Consider the following 19447-nt stretch of genomic DNA (forward strand, 5'->3'; position numbering starts at 1 on the left):
TTTTCTACTGACTAACTGCCTGCCTGCCTGCCTGCCTGCCTGCCTGCCTGCCTGCCTGCCTGCCTGCCTGCCTGCCTGCCTGCCTGCCTGCCTGCCTGCCTGCCTGCCTGCCTGCCTGCCTGCCTGCCTGCCTGCCTGCCTGCCTGCCTGCCTGCCTGCCTGCCTGCCTGCCTGCCTGCCTGCCTGCCTGCCTGCCTGCCTGCCTGCCTGCCTGCCTGCCTGCCTGCCTGCCTGCCTGCCTGCCTGCCTGCCTGCCTGCCTGCCTGCCTGCCTGCCTGCCTGCCTGCCTGCCTTCAGGCAAGTGTAACTCGATAACGGCTACGGGCTTGATTTTTTCACTGTTCGACATCACTTCGTCCCGAGGTGTGCCTTTTGGCATACCGCAGTACGTACAATGCATGCATCATGGACTTACCTTTGTCCTCCTTTGTGTCCCATTTCCTTTTGCTGATAGCCAAAGGTGTCGATTCGCAGTAGCGCGATGCATGGCTTCCCTACAGTACGTTTGTAAATGGGAATCGTCCTTATTTTCTGTGGTGACTGGACTGATTACAGAGATGATTCTAACACTGTTCTTCGTTTGTAACGCTGTGTAACAGGCTAAACATAGCTGAAAGTGAAGCGTAATATAGCCGCTGCACTTACGAGGCAGTTATTGATAGTTGGGGGTGCACGAATCGTCATATTTTTGTGGTGATTGGATTGTTGCAGAGGGACTTCTTTTACTGTTTTTCGTCTGTAGCGCTGTGTAATGGGCTGAACATAGCTGAAGTCGAAGCGTAATGGCCACTGTACTTTTGAAGTAGTTTGTGATAGCTACGGCGTGCATTCAGACGAAAACATTAATTCTGGTGCCATCCTTTCTTTTGATGCGGTATGCGTGGGTTCACCAGTCATAGTAATGTTACAAAAAAAGTAAACAAACAAGTTAAAGGAAAAATTAGAAATTTAAGTTCGATTAGGGATCATAGAAAAAAAAAAGTAGGGAAACAAGGGAGGTTGCCTACACCTCCAGATATACTAGTGAACATTTAATCCCTATTGGTCTTGGGTATAGACTGGATTAAGGATTAAGTGTTTGCTAGTATATCTGGAGGTATAGGCAACCTCCCTTGTTTCCCTACTTTTTTTTCTATGATCCCTAATCGAACTTAAAATTTCTTTAACTTGTGTATTTAGAGGCTCACATGAAATACATAAATTACAAGTAGCAGGAATTTCAAGGATCAAATAAAGAAAAGAAAAAAAGAGTAGTGAATGACTAATAGTGGTAAGATAGCCTATATCTGCAGATATACTAGTAAACATTTAGTCCCTAATGTTTATCAGGAGCGCTTCAAATCCTATGGACAAGGGAGCATGCAGCTTCATACACTACTAACATTACTGGCAAAATTCAAACATGGCATCTTGTGCTAGTGACGTGTATCATTAGTTACATCATTCTTGCTCTCAACAGGGATACACACAATGGGCTGCTACTCCATCGTTTTGTGTGAAGGCAGCAAAGCTGCTTTATTAGGGCCATTGAGTTGAAGGAACAGCTTGGATTGGTCCACCAGAGTAATTTCGTGTCACTAGAGAATGTTGAAAGGCTGTCCTGCCTTGCCTGTACTACCATTCTTTTGTCGTGCCATTTAACTTTGTTTCCATAGCTTCCCTTTGTCATGCCAATAATGTGACGTACTTGAGCATACACCTCCATATAATGTCCTAATAAGGAATTTTCAAAGTTACGAGTGCACGGCAGCCATGTAGGAATTTTGCTGTTTACAAAGTTATATGCTCCCTTGTCCATAGGATTCAATGTGCTCCTGTGGTTATGGACTGAAGTACAGAAATTTTCACTAGAATATCTGCAGGTATAGGCAACCCCTCTTGTTTTGCATTTTTTATATATTTTTTTGATTTGATCCCTAGTTCCTAATTTTTTTTTCTACTATTGTGTTTACTTTTTAAAACATTATTATGACTACTGAACCCACACATACCACATCAAATGACTAACTGCCTGCCTGATGATGTAACTTGATAACAGCTAAGCCTATGGGCTGGATTTTTCCATTGTTTGACATCGCGTCATTCCGAGACGTTCTTTTTGGCATATTAGTACGTACAATGTACACATCATGGACTTACCTTTGTCCTCCTTTGTGTCCGATTTCTTTTTTTGCTGACTGCCCAAGATGTCAATGTGCAGTAATGCGATGCATGGCTTCCCTACGTTTGTACACGGAAATCATCCATATTTTCTATGGGTGACTGAATTGATTTCTGATACCATTCTTCATTTGTAACTCTGTCTGAACAGAGCTGAAAACGAAGTGTAGTGACCACTTCACTTTCGAGTAAATAGTTGATAGCTGGGGCATGCCTTCAGCCGAAAACGTTAACTTTGATAGTATCCTTTTCTTTGATGCGGTGTGCGCTGGTTCACCAGTCATAATAGTGTTATGAAAAAGTAAACAAACAAGTATAAGGGAAAATTAGGAATTAAGTTTGATTAGGGATCATAGAAAAAAAGTAGAGAAACAAGGAAGGTCACCTACACCTGCAGATATACTAGTGAACATTTAATCCCTAATTCACTAGTATATCTGCAGGTGTAGGTGACCTCCCTTGTTTCCCTACTTTTTTTTCTATAATCCCTAATCAAACTTAAATTCCAATTTTTCCTTTTACAGGTGTACTTGTATGGTATGCAAACAGTTGAGTCAATTGATACACACATGTGACAGTAACACTAAAGTGTTTTCAAAAAGTAAACACATTGCCAGTAAACCCATCCAACCCCATCACTTGCTGGTTTTGTATCATAGCTATTGGGGTTCACATGAAATACATTATATAAATATGTCCACCCTCCTTTGCAGTAACAGTTTTGGCTTAATCTAAAGCTGGCCAAATTTTCGTCATTATCCAAGAGGTAGGAGGGGTGGGTGGTAGGACAAGCCCACATGAACTGCTAATGGAATACATAAGGTCATTAGCGCTACTAAAATACTTGAAAGAAATGGATTCTTTCACCTCTTTATAAGGATATAGACAACTGTTTGTGGTAGTTGGATAAATGTGGAGTCTGTTAGTGGTAAATTGGTGACCACCACATATCGTCATTTTGCTCTTTGTAAGTTCTTCACAAAACTCACACTGTCGTAAAGTACAAACACAGTAGAACTCAAATATCTTGTTGAACCTCTAGCTCTTCATTGATATTTTTGTACAGCCATTGGCTCGCGTGAAATATTTTTCAGCATTGCTAAAGTGCATTGTGTGATGTATATCAATTCACATAGGCTTGTCCTACCTTCCCTATCCAAGAAGTATTGCTACTATCTGGCTAATATGTTGAAACTGAAATGTATTTGTGTGTGGGTGCCAAATTGCCAATGAGTAAGCTGTCTAGCTAAGTTTATCATGTTATGTTGTTTTAGCTATGACCAAGTTGTTTCGTATTGGAAGACAGGAGGATGCTCATGAGTTTCTGCGATATTATGTTGACTCAATGCAGAAGGCTTGTCTGAAAGATCTCCCTACAAAGTATGTGTAGTGTATGTGCGTGTGTGCATAGAGTTGTGTGTACGTGTGTACATTTGTGCTCACCATATGCATTCACATTTCAACTTGGTCCTCTTCTTGTACGTATACATGTTGTACACTCAATTACTACACATACCAATTCCTTTCTATTAAACTTCTAGGCTTGATCAATACTCAAAGGCGACCACTCTAGTTCATCAGTTGTTTGGAGGCTACTTTCGTAGTCAAGGTGAGGAAAAGTAAACATACAGTAAGTGCATTTATGGACTGAAATTAAACTTGTTGCATTGGTGCAACATTTCTAATAAGTGTTAAACTAGCAAGCTAATGTGTGATCTAGGTATGAAACAGTACAGGTAAACAGTGTTGTCTTTAAAAATATTTCAATATGTTGTTGTATTTTGAATTGAATGGTATGCTTGCATTTCTATAGCAGACAGTGATACCCAAAGTGACAGATATCAAATACATTGAGTAGGCTAGTACTACAATTTCCATATGCCTCAGATGATAAATTCATTGTATACTATTTGAATCTCACATATGAGTGGTGTTCACCTTGGGTGTGAATCTTGCTACACAGTTAGTTAGTTGCTCTCAAAAGAGTTTTAGAAGCTTGCGTAGCACATGCAGCCGTAACACTAAACTACACTATAAATAGTGCCATGTGTTTACCATCTCACCCTTTTGGTGTGAACAATTTGTAGGCTGCCAGATTGGAACAGGGTGTGAATTATTGACATGGTTGTTGTGTGATCCGACATTCACTGAATAGGTGCTGAAGTGAGCCAGAATGCCCACTTGTTTTCTCAGGAATCTTGGGTACCAGGGTTGGACTTCCCACACTGGCGTTGAGAGATTGCCCCCCTTCCCCCCCAGCCTGACTGATGCACCCAAATGGATTGTGGTTTGCTGCATGTTGGAGACCATTCCAAGATGTCAACTGCTCCTGCCCACCGGGCAGTTCCTCCTGTGCTGGTTGTAAGATAGTCATTATCGCATCGTATTTCTGCCCACTCTGGTTGAGGACTCTGCTCATGTCTTCCTGCAAGTGCTGATAGAAATGGTGGTGCTGAAAAAATTGGTTGAGAGGCTGTAGTTAGCTTGCCCAGAAATCGAGACACAGTACGAGCCTGTATTTTGGCATTTGCTGTAGTCTTATCACTTCTGCTCGAATATGCCTGCCCTGGAAGGCTGATCTGTATGGTTGTTGAGTCTACCATTAAAGCTAAGAATTCTAGTCTCTGGGTTGGAGTGATAATTGACTCTTCTCCATGCTCGACACAAACCCCAGGTTCTCCAGTACGAATTGGAGAACATTCAGTTGTATAGGACTGTCTGCTGTCAGGGGCATGTCATCTACATAAAAGCATTATACACTGTCCCTAATCTAATTTAAAATTCCTGATGTTTTCTTATACTTGTTTGTGAAGTTTTTTTGCAAGCTCATGACCACTAAATATCTGCTGAGTTAATCACAACACTATTATACTAGATTATGACTCATACAATAACAACTGGTCTGTGGGCGTGGCTCTACATAAGCCTGCAGACGATAATGGACGTGGATTCATGCATACCTACAGACTGATGAATGGGCGTGGCTACCATATGTCTACAGACAGTAATTTACATAAGTGGGCGTGGATTTGTGCATACCTACACACTGATGAATGGACATCGCTACCATATGTCTACAGACAGTAATTTACGTAAGTGGGCGTGGCTCACAAAAGAAGCAGAGCTACGCTATGACGTGTAGTAACACGTCCACATTTAATTTAGCACATGGGGTCAACCCGAATAATCTGTAAAGCAGGACCTGGATGACCCGACTCGGTTTAACATTGGTACTAAATAAAGTATATTTATTGACTTACACATTGCTATATAGTTCGCCGTGAGTTGCTCTCTCTAATCGATATCATCAGCGAGTCACATACGCATGTGTTTTTGGTGTAACCGGCGACCACGTGTGTTCGAATAGTTTGATGCAATATACACTGGTATGGAAGCCGTACTGCAGTCTATTAATACTCAGCGGTAGAACCTTGACTGATGACCATGGTAAAGAAGGATAAAAGGTAAGACAATAGTGCAAGCATTGTACGCTTATCAATATACCAAAGGTTTTTTCTTAAGCGAACTAGAAACATTTCTGTGAAAGAATTAGGGCTGTAGCTGTAGCCACTTTTCCGCTACGCTTGACTGAAGGCGTCAGGCAGGCAGGCAGGCAGTAGAAAATTCTGTTGAATAAATTATTTTCTAAATTCTGTAGCAACTTGATGCAAACGTTTCGGGTCGATCTGAAGACACTTTTGGGCTTGGTTTTACCCAACCAATACTGTCATGTCGTTTGTGAGGAAAAATAGTGGCAGGTTTTTGGGTTGTATTATATCATGGATCGCCCCCACACCTTCGATGTCCCTAATATACAGTACTATTGTACTGTATGATAAAGCTGAAAAGCTGTCTGTCTGCTTCGTGACGCCACTAACTCGACAACCAAAGCACGAATTGACACAGGACTTTAACAAAATTAAGCACTCATCATCTAGCAACTCCAAGTTTGTTGTTACAAATCGCTACCTGCTTCCATTCATTCTCTATAAAGCGTTGAAGGCATTGGTATAGAAGAAAACTTGAGCTACATTCCTGTCAAAATTCCGAACAAACAGCCTAAAGTGTTTGCGCATAGAACTGTTAACCCAAAAGTCAAGGGTTCGATTCTGCCTATGACAACTTTTTTGTGACATACTTTTTCATATGTCATGCTTACTCACCAATCTGTGCACGTATCAACATGATTCACATGCAAAATAAAATGCTCATTGTCTGAGTATGTCACAAAGTTTATTGCAAGCTTCTACACACTTTCCTTCGTCCGCTACAGCACATTGAAGTTTATGATGCAGAGAAAATTTCAGCTACATTCCATAACAAACCACAGGACAAACAGCTCTGCTGGTATAGCATCTCCCTGATATTGTTGTGGGTGTAGGCATCAGGTTTGAATGCACAACTTTTTCATTTTATCTACCTTTTTGGCACATATTTTTTCTAACTTTGCTCGTGTTATAGCATCTTTATTCCAATGTATTGATTTGTCATTGTGGTCAGTGTGGAATGTGAAATGGCCCTGCACGAAGGGCAGGTACCAATGCTAGTGAAACTGATAATTGGCTCCCTGTGCTGAGAATTTTTGGTACTATTTGTGTTTTTGGCACACTGGGACCATGAAGTATGCATCCTTCAGGTCCACTTTTGCTATCCAAGTGTCCTACAGTAGAAGGGGGAACTCCATGAGTGAGAATCCTGCTGTTGTTCAGTTTATAACTGGCCTCTTTCTCCTGTCTTTCTTTGAAATCAGGAACAGGGAGTAGAAACTACCTCTCCTTCCTACTGCATTTTTGCTATTCTTATATAGCTAGGACCTCTGCTCTAGGGAGTAGCAGGGAGTCTCACTACTTGATGTGGTGGCTTGTCAATGGAGCCATTTTCTGTCTCTCAAACCCATTGGTTGTATAAACTTCCTGCCACCCTTGTTGGGTACTCCACTCCCGGGGTGTTAGAAAAGCCCAATAATTCTCATACGATATATCATTTTACAAGTAAATGAGTTTATTGGTGGTGCATGTAATTGTCAACTCTTTGGCTTTGTCTTCAAGTTGCTACCTCCTTTTCCAGTCTGGAAACTGTGCCCCCCTCTGTCATTGTAAGGAGAGTGCCTCCTGTGTAAGAGGCAGTTGTTTAGACCCTTACCCCCAGCCCTGTTGTGTCACTTGAGGAGGGACTTTGGAAAAACCCCAGTTGTTTGGCGCTGTAACCTTCCTGAGTTCAAGGGCCTTCTCTTGGATTTCTGCTCCAAGCAGATTAGGAGCTTCAGCTTGTTAGATTTTGATGAAGCTTTGACTAAAAGACACAAGGTCCTTGTAGTTCTTTTGCACAACCTTTCAGCCTTGTTAGAGTTAGTACTGGCTTGAAACATTTTCCAATAGAGAAAGAGTTGCCTTAGCGCATCAATTGCTGGCCTGTGTTGATGGCTTTTATAATTTCCACTATGGGGCCCAGGAAAAGGGTTTAGCCTTGTGACTACTGGTCGTGAGACATTACGCTCTTGTAGTATTCTGTCTCCCACACCTTATCGAGCTTTGTAGTCAGGAGAGCTTCTTCTGCGTTATTAGTCAGTGCCTTGAATGCCCCTTTCAAGAGCACCTCTGTGGGGACTGACACAGTGACAAGGTGAACTCTGTCACGATCTCTTGATGATACCTTAGTAGTACTCTGCATCCTCCATCCCAGTTGAAATCATCTGTTTCATTGGGGTTAATCTGCTACTGTTAAGGCACTGTTACATTGGCTATTATGTTGGCTCCACCAACCAGTGTTTCATTGTACTCTGTACCACCTTAGAGACTTTGTTGATATGATCAAGAATGTCTTCACCAAATTATCAACATTGGCCCATACCAAGTTTACTTGCTTCTGCAGTTGAAGTACAATACCAACTTTTTTTAACGTAGCTTCAGGCATTACAATGATGTGAAATGCTGTAATAGAGCAGTAATATTCTCTATTAGAACAGTCACATAGAATAACAAAATACTCTAATATAGCAACCAGCTAAACAACAGAACACTATTTGAAGCAGAAACATCAACATAAATAGCCTAATGCACTGTTTAACTGACATAATTGGCCAAGGAATAATGGGCATTTCTCTAAACCATAATGTGTGACTTTTTAGTACTGTCTTAAAAGTATAATGCTCAATTTTATGAGCATAATAACCTCATGCCTAACTACCGTGCTGTGTGATATGTAGATACACAGAATTGCTTACATACATAAAATGTTTAATAGTTATACCACAACTGCAAGGGATTTGCTGATATATATACCCAAAGCCCGAGGGCTGCAGGTGTATATATCAACAAATACCAAGCAGCCGTTGTATAAGTGATATATATCACTTGGGGCGCACTCATCTAATAGGTAAAAGAACTAACGAGAACTCACCCCGTTTGTTTTATACAGTAGCATCTGAAGATCGATTGTGGCTATAATAGCGTGGGCTAATAGCCACCAGAACGTTATCCATACATTAAAACGTCATTAATACGTTACTATGCTTCAACACGTAGTGTTAGAAAACTTGTGATTGTAGGAGATGGAGTTCATATTGTTATCATTTTTTGTACTAAGTTAAGCCAACTTCATATTGGGACAGTAAGGACAATAAGTAAGTTATTATATTAAGTACTTAGTACTGTAAGTTACCAACCTATTTCAGCGTAGCAGTAGTGGTTTTGCCTTCTGTGTTCTGTTCAAAGCATGATACGCAATGGGTAGAAATACGCATCCACGATTGCCCAAACAATTATTTTTTCCCTTCATTATTCTTTACTAACAGCAAACTAGTCTGTCTTAGCAATATACTTAGCTTAGCAACCACTACAAAAACGAGTCCCACAATAAAAAGCTCTATGTCGCTCAATATAACGAATCAAAGCGTATTGTTTCTTTGAACTGGCTGGGCATCAAAGCCATTGGTAAACTGCTTTCCCATGATATTGCCCGGGCAATATGCGAGTTAAACCCCTAGCGGCGCCTTTGAATGCCCACGCTAAAGTGGTATGTATCATTTTGAAGACCCCATTATCAGAAGACAACAGAACATACACTTACTATTGGAAGTACAGTCATTTTTGGTAAACAAGAGTACAGACAACCAAAGGTCGTTTGCACAACTTTATTGTGTACATCAGGAGCGTGACGTACTCGAGCATGCGCCTCCATGTAATATCCTAATTAGGAAATTTTTAAAACTTACTTATAGTACATGGCAGCCATGTTGAATTTTGCTGTTTACGGAGTTACATGCTCCCTTGTCCATAAGATTCGATGCGTTCCTGTGTACATGTATCACACTTTTAGCATGTGTAGTAAAACCAGCCATGTTGCTGCAGGAAAACCTATTCCAATCCTATCACACATAATAAGACGGTCTAACCTAACTTTAGTATCATATATGCCACAGTTGGAATAAAAGTTGGATCATATATAGGGATCATGGTGTTTTCTTGCCCTTCAAAATAACCTGAAAAACAGTCTCAGGTTTAGCTTGGCAGTATTGTTTAAGCATAACCAAACTCTTTACAGAAAGTTTCTATGGAAATTTTAAAATTTGCTATTGAACTGTATTTTCTACTAACTGACTAACTGATGCCTTTAGCCAAGCATACCCTGTGACTAGACAATGCATAAGGCTACGGGCTTGATTTTTTCACTGTTTGACGTCGCTTTGACCTGAGACATGCCTTTTCTCCAACCACAATACATACAATGCATACATCACGGAATTACCTTTTGTCCAATGTCCTCCTATGAAAGTATACAACTGTAAGGCAGAAATGTCTTCTTGCTAGACAAGAATGGTGGTTTTTTTTCTGTTTAGGATAGCAGAGCTGCAAAGGAGACAATGAATGAACAAAGAAGTGTGGTGTCAGAAGTCAATTACTTTATGCTTTGTCTTCAGCTATGTTCCACCAGTTACACAGTGATACAAATGAACGAGAAGTGTCACTATTAAAAATATGAGCGATAAACGGAATAGCTACCACCACCAGTCACAAGGAAGCCACATCAGACTACCATGAATTGACACCTTGTTTAATCAATGTAAAGAACTGGGACACAAAGGAGGACACCACAGTCATAGGGAAGCCATATCACACCACCGTGAATTAATACCTTGCGTAGTCAATGTAAAGAACTGGGACACAAAGGAGGACATGCCATTTTCTTTTCTGCATATAGTCCATAATTAAATGTGTCTTCCTACAAGGGGTAACATTACATCACCACTACAATTGGAAATGGTTAGCATTGGCATAGTGTGAAATTCTTCAATTTGTATTTGACTTACTTTGGTGAAGCTGCTTCATTAAGATTATGGGTTAGGCGCTTAATAATAGGTTATTATTTTTTGATGCGTGATAATGGATGATGAAATACAAGGGCACAAAACTCAAGCAGGTGTTAGTAGAAGGTTGTTAATTCAAATTGTGTTGGAGGAAGGGAGTTTGTAAAAGGCGGAATAAGGAATAACGGAATAGCGGAATAACTCGAGTCACAACGAATGGGCGTTTTATATCAATATGGCTTCTTATGCAATGTTAGGGTGATTGTACGGGAGTTTGTAAAAGGCGGAATAAGGAATAACGGAATAGCGGAATAACTCAAGTCACAACGAATGGGCGTTTTATATCAATATGGCTTCTTATGCAATGTTAGGGTGATTGTACTGTTACTGCTGTGAACTCATCCGTCGTAGATATCCTTGCAATGTTAGGGCGATTGCGTGTGCTGTTACAGTTGTGAACTACACTGCTTCGTCGCTCATAGCTGTCCTAGCGAAGTGATTACTATACGTTCTTACTACTACTGTATGTAGCTAAGTATCATTGCGCTAGCACAGCTAGAATATACAGTAGTTAGCTATTAGTTTCGTTTTTTAAGTCTTCATCCTTCCAGTAGAGGGATGAACGAAACGGCTGTCACACCCCCTTTTGCTCGCGACATTGGTACCATACTTTACAAACAGTAGTAGCTAGTAAGAGCTATAATCAAATGTAATTTTGCACTTCGTAAGCAGGTACTGTATGTTAAGTATGGTACCAACGTCATAGCAAAGGGGGCGTGGCAGTCGTTTCGTTTCATCCCTCCACTAGAAGGATGAAGACTCGAAAACGAAACTAATAGCTAACTACTGTATATTCTAGCTTAGCTACATACAGTAGTAGTAAGAGCGTATAGTAATCATTTCGCTAGGACATCTATGAGTGACGAAGCAGTGTAGTTCACAGCTGTAACAGTACACGCAATCACCCTACATTGTAAGGATATCTACGAGGGATGAGTTCACAGCTGTAACAGTACAATCACCCTAACATTGCATAAGCCATATAAATGCCCGTTCGTTGTGATGCGAGTTATTCCGTTATTCCGCTATTCCTTATTCCGTCTTTTACAAACTCCCTTGGAGGAATCATGCAAAGTGAGTGTACAAAAGGTCTGCAATATGGTTGAACCAGCGTTTAGCACTACTGCTTAATGTGGTTATTATTCATCAAAAAAGCAGCTGTCAGTCAATTAGTACTAATGTTTTAAGGCAGTGTCAATGGGTGGTTATATTATCTAAGTCCTGTCGTGGAGACTTTGTGGGAAAACTGACTAGAGGCTGGTTAGTTATCGTATCTTTCAAGATAATGGCTATTAGTTCTACTACGAAATACTGCAACTAGAAATACTACAACTAGAAATACTACAACTACCATGCTGTTACAATTGGATAACAACTCAATTGACCTAGAAATTACTAAGTAATAGCTTATTAATGCTAAATATGACAATGTGGTTTCCCATGAAACCTGGTTTTGGGTGAATAGCAATCAACAGTTTTGCTGTTTAGTGCCTGCATTTTTGTACAAGCGCTTCCCTTGTTGAGTGTAGTACCGCTTATGGTATTACTTGTACGTTAATATACCATGTAATTTTAGTGTGTTCTTCCACGCAAAACAGTTAAAACAGAACTATAAGCAAAGTGCCTACAAATTATTTATCTGGTAACCCGTAACCTTAAAGTACATCAAGCATGAAAAGGCCTTTATGTAGTGACCTGGTTTCATTATGCATCTGCTCATTTAAAGGGCTTATTAATTGTTTTGTAACTCTTTTGTATTTCTATTACAGTTCAATGCCAGAAGTGTTTCAATACATCAGACACTTATGATCCACTGCTGGACATCAGTGTGGAGACCAAGAGCTGTCCCACACTTGGTAAGGCTCTGAAGAAGATCACCAAACCAGACATGTTGGATGGGGACAACAAGTACTCCTGCCCCAAGTAAGCTGTAGTGCTTGTATGTAGTGTTTCATTATAGGGTGTGCTTATTTATTGGTAGTGCTTACTGCTAGGGCGTATTGTTATTGTGTGTGCAATACTACTGTTCTGTTTATACTTGAGGTGCATGTTCAGTGGTACAAATTTATAGGCTGTCTAGTTGTTTGTTTGTTAATATTTAGATTCACTTTGAATAAAGAGTTGTGTTACAAAAAAGATGCTATTTTAACAATTCTAATAATAAGAATACTGAACATAGCCATATTTGTAAATAAATACATCCAAGTATGGATTAGTCCCTTGTATCACTGCTTTTATGGAATGATTATCTTCTTGCCAATTACCCCCATTTAAAGAGTTATTACTGAAACCAATAACAAGTAGATAGTTTAGAAGTTATATTCGGAAGTTTTTAATTTCCGACTACTTTGTGATGTTTTAGTTCAGTAATTTGACCCTTAATGTTGTCAAACACTGCAGTATTCCCCAATGATATATGTACACATGTAGTGATGTCATTGTTGTTTTTTCAGGTGTAAAACAATGACGGTGGCTCAGAAGAGATTTACCCTTCACTCTCTCCCCACAGTACTGACCATCCAATTGAAGAGGTAGTCACTGTCATGTAGCAGGGAATTTTTATTGGTACTAAATTTCTGAGAAAATTACAAGTGGCTTTGAAAAAAAAACTTAGTACATACATTGTAGGGAATGGAAGAAACTCTTGTGGTAATGTCAAAGATTGATGGGTTTGGCTTCATATAGGTAACCTCTTAAATGAAAGAGCCTCTACAAGTCTATTAGAGGTTCCTTTGTAATAACTGTTTATAATTACACTATATATTGAACTTGAAGTCAAGCAACTTCATACTCCACTCACACAGTTGTAACTCTTCCTCTAGGTTCAACTATAACAACTTCTATGGTACTAAGATCGGCAAACATGTGTCCTATCCTGAGTATATCAATCTTCGTCCATATATGAGTGAAACACAGGTAAAAGAGTTTGGTTTGCTGATTGTTAACATGTGCTGTGACTGCAGCCATGTTATATTGCATGTGTGTAATGCATGTACAGGTAGTGTAATGTAGTGTAGTGTGTGTGTGGTGTGCATAATGTCAGAGCTTATGATAACGTCCGGACACCAGTCAAATTGCACAGATATCTGACCATAATGCAATTTGTCCAGACACAGTGTCCCATCAAAGCACAAGGAAGAAGCCTAAGGACTGAGCTGGCATGCTATCAACAATAACAGTCACTTGGTTGCCAGGAGATAATATACATTCTTACAACCCAAGGGAGTGGCCACAAATGTACCATTACCAACCCTCTGGTGTACTGTAACCACATAACAGCTGCAGTAGGGCATGTGACATCTTACCACTATAATGTTTATATGCTACAGTGGACATATTGGGCATTCATCTTCCACACGTCCAGTCAATTTTGGCAATTGTCCGGTCAATTTTGGTTTGCCAGGACATTGTGGTAGCCTGGTAGGACAACAGAGAATTCTTATCATAAGCTCTGTAATGTGTGTATGTTAGTATCTTTGTGTTATAATGTGTGCGTGTTTACACAGTCATGTGTGTGTATGTGCGCTACAGTCAGACTACAGTACACGGCAGCATTAATCAAATGTGTATTATATATCTTCACACAAGATAGCGGTACTGACCAATCGTTAGTGGTATTCATGTTCTGTAACATCAATACTATGATGCCTATTGTGTTCTAAAATCTGTGTTACTGTGGCCATGTATGTAACCCAAATCTGGGTATATCCTTTTCCAATCCTCAAGTTTGACAAATAATCATTCGTTGACACTTTACCATCTCACTGTGGTATGCAACAGTTTTAAGCTTACTGAGTTTGTTTTAAATTGCTAAAGTATGTGACCCTAGGCATGTGTGATCAAGTTGTGTTAATTGGTTTGATGCAAGCCACATCATATATAATCAGTCAGTTGGTCCAGTTGACCACTTTGTGTTACAGATATTTGGTAGGGAATGTTTGTGGTAATTTTTTTTCCCCTGTGGTTGGTCTAAAGCCATGAAAATAATTATACCACAAAATTTTGTTATAGTAATGTACCTCATGCAATACAGTACAGTCCAGCTGTACAAGTTATTGTGTACGGTTTGGAGAGGTTCTCTGTACTATGTCAGAGAGATACTTACAGTGCCTGAAGGAAGTACCTGATGTATTGTCAGAACACATCCAACAGTCTGTTGAGACATTTCATCAGAATCTTACATACGTACTTGATGCTACACATGCAGTCACTAGGAATGTTGTTTTCTGTTGTTGTTTTTTAACACAGCATGCTAAATTATTTGTATTGATCTCACCTTACTTCAACTGGAATTTTAGGGTAATGTTTTGTGGCACTTGATCAAACAAATGCTCAGAAATTGTCGGATGTACTGCTGTAGTTCAGGCTGCTCTACACTTTGTGTGTTTCTTACTTAGTAGTGCACTAACTTACATGTCATCAATACAGAAATACATGCATAACCTTGTATAACTTTGTTGTTTAAAAGAAGGAAAACGACAAAATTGAAATGTAAGAGTAAATATAATAATAGGTTTTATAACCTAACAAACTGCATTTCTGTAATGTGCTACTTACTATGCATTAACAATGCTATCTATACTGTAGGAATGTAGCTCTTGTATGCAAAACACACTAGATGATGTATAACAATTTCTCACTACTATTAATGTCGTCCTTTGTAGTGAAGACAGTTGTTATTACAGTAGACACTTCAAGGGGCGGATTTTCATTTCTATCCACCTGGGGTTATAGTAACTGACTCCAAAGCCAATTAATCCATATTGAGCAGGATTGTACTGAGAGTTGAGATTGATGTTCCAACATTGGTTATACCACCACCAGTAGCATTACCAACTTTCATTACACAGTTTCCTGTCCTCCAACTATCATTGTCATTATCATAAGTGCTGAACTTCATCCCATCGAGATGAAAATATGTTGAGAATGGATCAGTAGGAGTAATGCCAGTAAACCCACCAATAGTCAGTGGGTATTCTTCACTAGCACTTCCTACTCCAAACACACACTGTAGTGAAGGTAGGATCTGGTCTTGTTGGGAAATTCAAAATCCACTCTGAGCTCCCATTGGCCAGTTTGTGTAAGACAGTTCATGAGTTTGAGCCCATACCAAAATTCACCATTCAGGTCTCCAAATCCTCTTTCATAGTCAGCCCATCGTCGGTTAAAATTCTCAGATCCATCTTTCCTCCTCTGTATCACTGTCCAGCCTCCATTTGTTGTTGTAGTGTCACAGTACATGTCAATTATTGATAGTCTCCCAATACACCAGCTGTTCATTTTGTATACACCAGATGGAGATTGGTCAAAATGACTCTCTTTGAAAACACAGCAATTATCAGGAGGTGGCAAACCTTGTGGAATTTCTGCAACAAGTTTGTTTGGTTACCATTACATGATGCGACAGCCTTTATCCATTGACGCGTGCAATCAAGAGGGCGTACTTTCATTTCTATCCACCTGGGATTGTACCACCTCCTAGCAAGGTATAGTGATCCGTATCGAACAGGATTGTAGTCATAATTTAGGTTGACATGCCAGCAATAGCTGTACCACCATCCATTTCTTCTGTGTGCACAGTTATTTTCACTCCAGTTATCATTATCATGTGTGCTAAACTTTGTTCCTATTTGGTTCCCAGTAGAGAATGGGTCAGTAGGAGTGATGCCTGTAAACCCACCAATTGTCAGTGAGTATTCTTCACTAGCACTTCCTAGATTATAGTGAAGGTAGGACCTGGTCTTGTTCTTAAATTCAAATTCTATTCTGAGCTCCCATCGGCTGTTTTGGGTAAGGCAGTGCATAGCCTTAAGGCCATACCAAAATTCACCATTCAAGTCTCCAAATCCTTTCTCATAGTCAGCCCATAGTCGGTTAAAATTCTCAGATCCATCTTTCCTTCTCTGTATCACTCTGTCCATCCTTCATAAGGGTCACAGTAAGCTTTAGCAGCCTCAAAAGGAGCATCACACCAGCAGCAGTCAATCTTGTAAACAGCTGAAGTAGGTTGGGGAATGTGATAAGCAGTGAGATTACAACAGGTAGCGATGTTTGTTATAGTAACCGGACATTGATTTGTAGTGGCAGGTTGATATAGTTGGAATCGTTGATCAGTAGGTGTAGCAGTTATCCCAGTAGTGAATAGTGGGATGAGGATGATAATGAGAAGTATCATGACTAGAAAATGGCTACAAGGTAAGAGATTTGAACTCACCATATTGTTTTAAAACCAGATAAGTGCTCTGTAACCACCCTTTGGCCAGCTGTTGGGTATGCATCTTGGAGCTGGGATGTATGCATAATAATATTACGTGCATGTCTGTTTTGTCTCATTTAAACCACTTGTCTAAGGTTATCATTTGGTTAGTCATTCTCATTCAACATCTTTGAATTTGAACCACTTGAAAACTTGCAAGGTCATTTCAAAGTCATGTTTGGACTTGATTTACTCTCTGACACATTCACATGAGCCATAGGGTTTGTACAGAGAGCCTATTTCTGGAAGGTATTGCTAAAATATACGTGCCAATCGAAAGCATTTCTTATGCTAAATCCAACAGTACAATCAACCCCACTCAACCCCGATGGTTTGATTTCAATATACATGATCCAATGGAGACTTACTGACATAATTAAGAGCTCATCCCGAAATGGATTTAAAGTCTCCCGGGAACCTTGCAATCTACAATACTGGTTTAGAAATTGATTGCAGCAATTAAAGGAATATAAGTTATGCAGTCTACAAGACATCTTTTTGATAGTGCTTGCTTTGTGTCGCCCCCCTCTGGATTTATCCTCACATTGTAATGTTTCTGTGAATAATGCTTTTTTTCCCAGTCATAGTGTAAGTGATACCATATCTGTTATTTGTTATAGCATTATCATCTGCATAGCATGAGCAAAGAACAGTAACAAGAAAACACAATGTACTGGCAACTGTATACGTACAGTATATGCAGGTTGTGCATTAATTAGAATAACTGCTAAAATAGCCAACAATGTCTTAGAATTATCCTGCACTATGTTCTCCTGCCTATTTTATTCTGGAATCTTTTATCATTACACAACCACCAACACATACAATGTGATGCATTTAATACCGTATAGCGGGTTTTTTCTACGAGGTCCAAATTTTTGCGAAATTTACGAATTGAAGTTGGCCTCGCAAAAATTTATGCTGTACCAATTGATTCTTATATTTCCGAACGTCATCGATTGCGTGGGCTATCGGCAGCAGCTGTGAACTGTCACGTGTACATTCAGAAATAGCAGAATGTCACTTCTCAAGTACTTTAGCTGGAAGAGGAAAGAGGCAACCTCACCTTTACCAGATCCTAAAGGACCCTTATCGAAGGAGGTTCCGCCTACCACCATCACTGAAGTAAATAGGGAGGTGTTAAAAGTTTTAAATGATGGCCAAAGAGCCAAGGCAAAAGCTACGTACATCAAGGTTACTCCAGATTGCAAAGCTAAAATTGCCAAATATGCATTGGAGAATGGTAACTGTGCTGCAGCGAGGAAATATAGCAGTGAGCTAAAGGAGAACCTGAACGAAAGTACCGTTTGTAGCTGGGTCATGAAGTACAAAGAAGAGTGGTCTAAGAAAAGATCGTGAGGTGAATCTGACCCTGAGATCACAATAATTCCGTCAGCAAAACGAGGCCGTCCATTGCTAATTGGAGAAACACTTGACAATCAGGTGAAGGCCTACATAAGGTCTGTGAGGGATTGTGGTGGTCCAATAACTTCACTAATAGCTATAGCTGTAGGGAAGGCTGTGGTGAGAAAATTTGATGCCAGCATGCTATTAGAGAATGATGGACCTTTATCTCTAACAACAAACTGGGCAAAATCACTTCTTTACAGAATGAATTTTGTGAAGAGAAAGGGCTGCTCCACAGCAAAGCCAACAATACATGGCTTTGAAACAATAAAGGCAGACTTTTTATGTGACGTGTTGGCAGTTGTCCAGATGCTAGGCATACCTGATGAGCTGATCTTTAATTGGTCCAATAAACATTGTCCCAGGGTCACAGTGGACCATGGCCCAAAAGGGTTCAAAAAGAATTGAGCTGATTGGCTTAGGTGACAAACGTCAAATAACTGCAGTTGTTTGTGGAACGCTTAGTGGTGACTTTTTACCACTTCAGTTGATTTACGCTGGCAAGACAACTGCTTGTCTTCCCAATGCAAAGTTTCCTAAAGATTGGTTGCTTAGCTACATACCTAATCATTGGTCAAACGAAGACAAGACCAAAGAGTATATACAGTCAGTAATCATACCTTATGTTCAAAGAAAGCGAAAAGAGCTGAGTTTGGCTGTTACATTTCCAGCACTAGCCGTCTTCGATGTTTTTAAGGGGCAGACTACTGATGCTGTGTTTCGGATGCTGAGGGATAATCATATTTATGTTATTAGCATTCCTGCTAATTGCACGGATAAACTTCAGCCTATGGATTTGAGTGTAAACAAGGCACTGAAACAATCAATGAAGCAGCAATTTAGTCAATGGTATAGCTCTATGATATACCAGAACTTTACTGATGAAGTTCCTCCTCCCATTGACCTGCGTATGTCAATAATGAAACCGCTTGGTGCTTAGTGGCTTATCAACGCCTTCGAGCACATCAAGGCTGACAGCACAATAATAGTCAATGGTTTTGTTGCATCCAGCATTACAGGAATCTTGAAATAAAACTATTTCCTGGATCTGTCGTGTAAGCATTATTAACATTGATCAACATGTACATAAATCAGTAAAATCATTTCATGTAATCATTATTTTATAATTAACAGCTTAATGTAATATATCACAATAGTTTGACTAAAAAGTATTACTGCTTCATGGACTTAGTGGGAAAAGGACAAAAGTTCGCTTCCTGGAGACAGTTGATGAGATGAGATCTCATTCGAGACTGTTC

The 19447-nt window shown here is 39.9% G+C and overlaps 1 protein-coding gene across 1 annotated transcript in view; it reads left to right on the forward strand.

The window, feature by feature from the left end:
• Positions 1-19447, forward strand: part of LOC136250252 (ubiquitin carboxyl-terminal hydrolase 36-like) — a 32068-nt gene that overhangs the window by 3477 nt on the left and 9144 nt on the right. Inside the window, exons 3-7 of the mRNA XM_066042431.1 lie at positions 3435-3540; positions 3702-3769; positions 12295-12448; positions 12979-13056; positions 13348-13441. Coding sequence (XP_065898503.1) covers positions 3435-3540; positions 3702-3769; positions 12295-12448; positions 12979-13056; positions 13348-13441 — 500 coding nt within the window. The remainder of the gene's footprint in view (positions 1-3434; positions 3541-3701; positions 3770-12294; positions 12449-12978; positions 13057-13347; positions 13442-19447) is intronic.

This window comes from Dysidea avara, chromosome 3 (assembly GCF_963678975.1).
Source record: "Dysidea avara chromosome 3, odDysAvar1.4, whole genome shotgun sequence".
Taxonomy (NCBI): Eukaryota; Metazoa; Porifera; class Demospongiae; order Dictyoceratida; family Dysideidae; genus Dysidea; species Dysidea avara.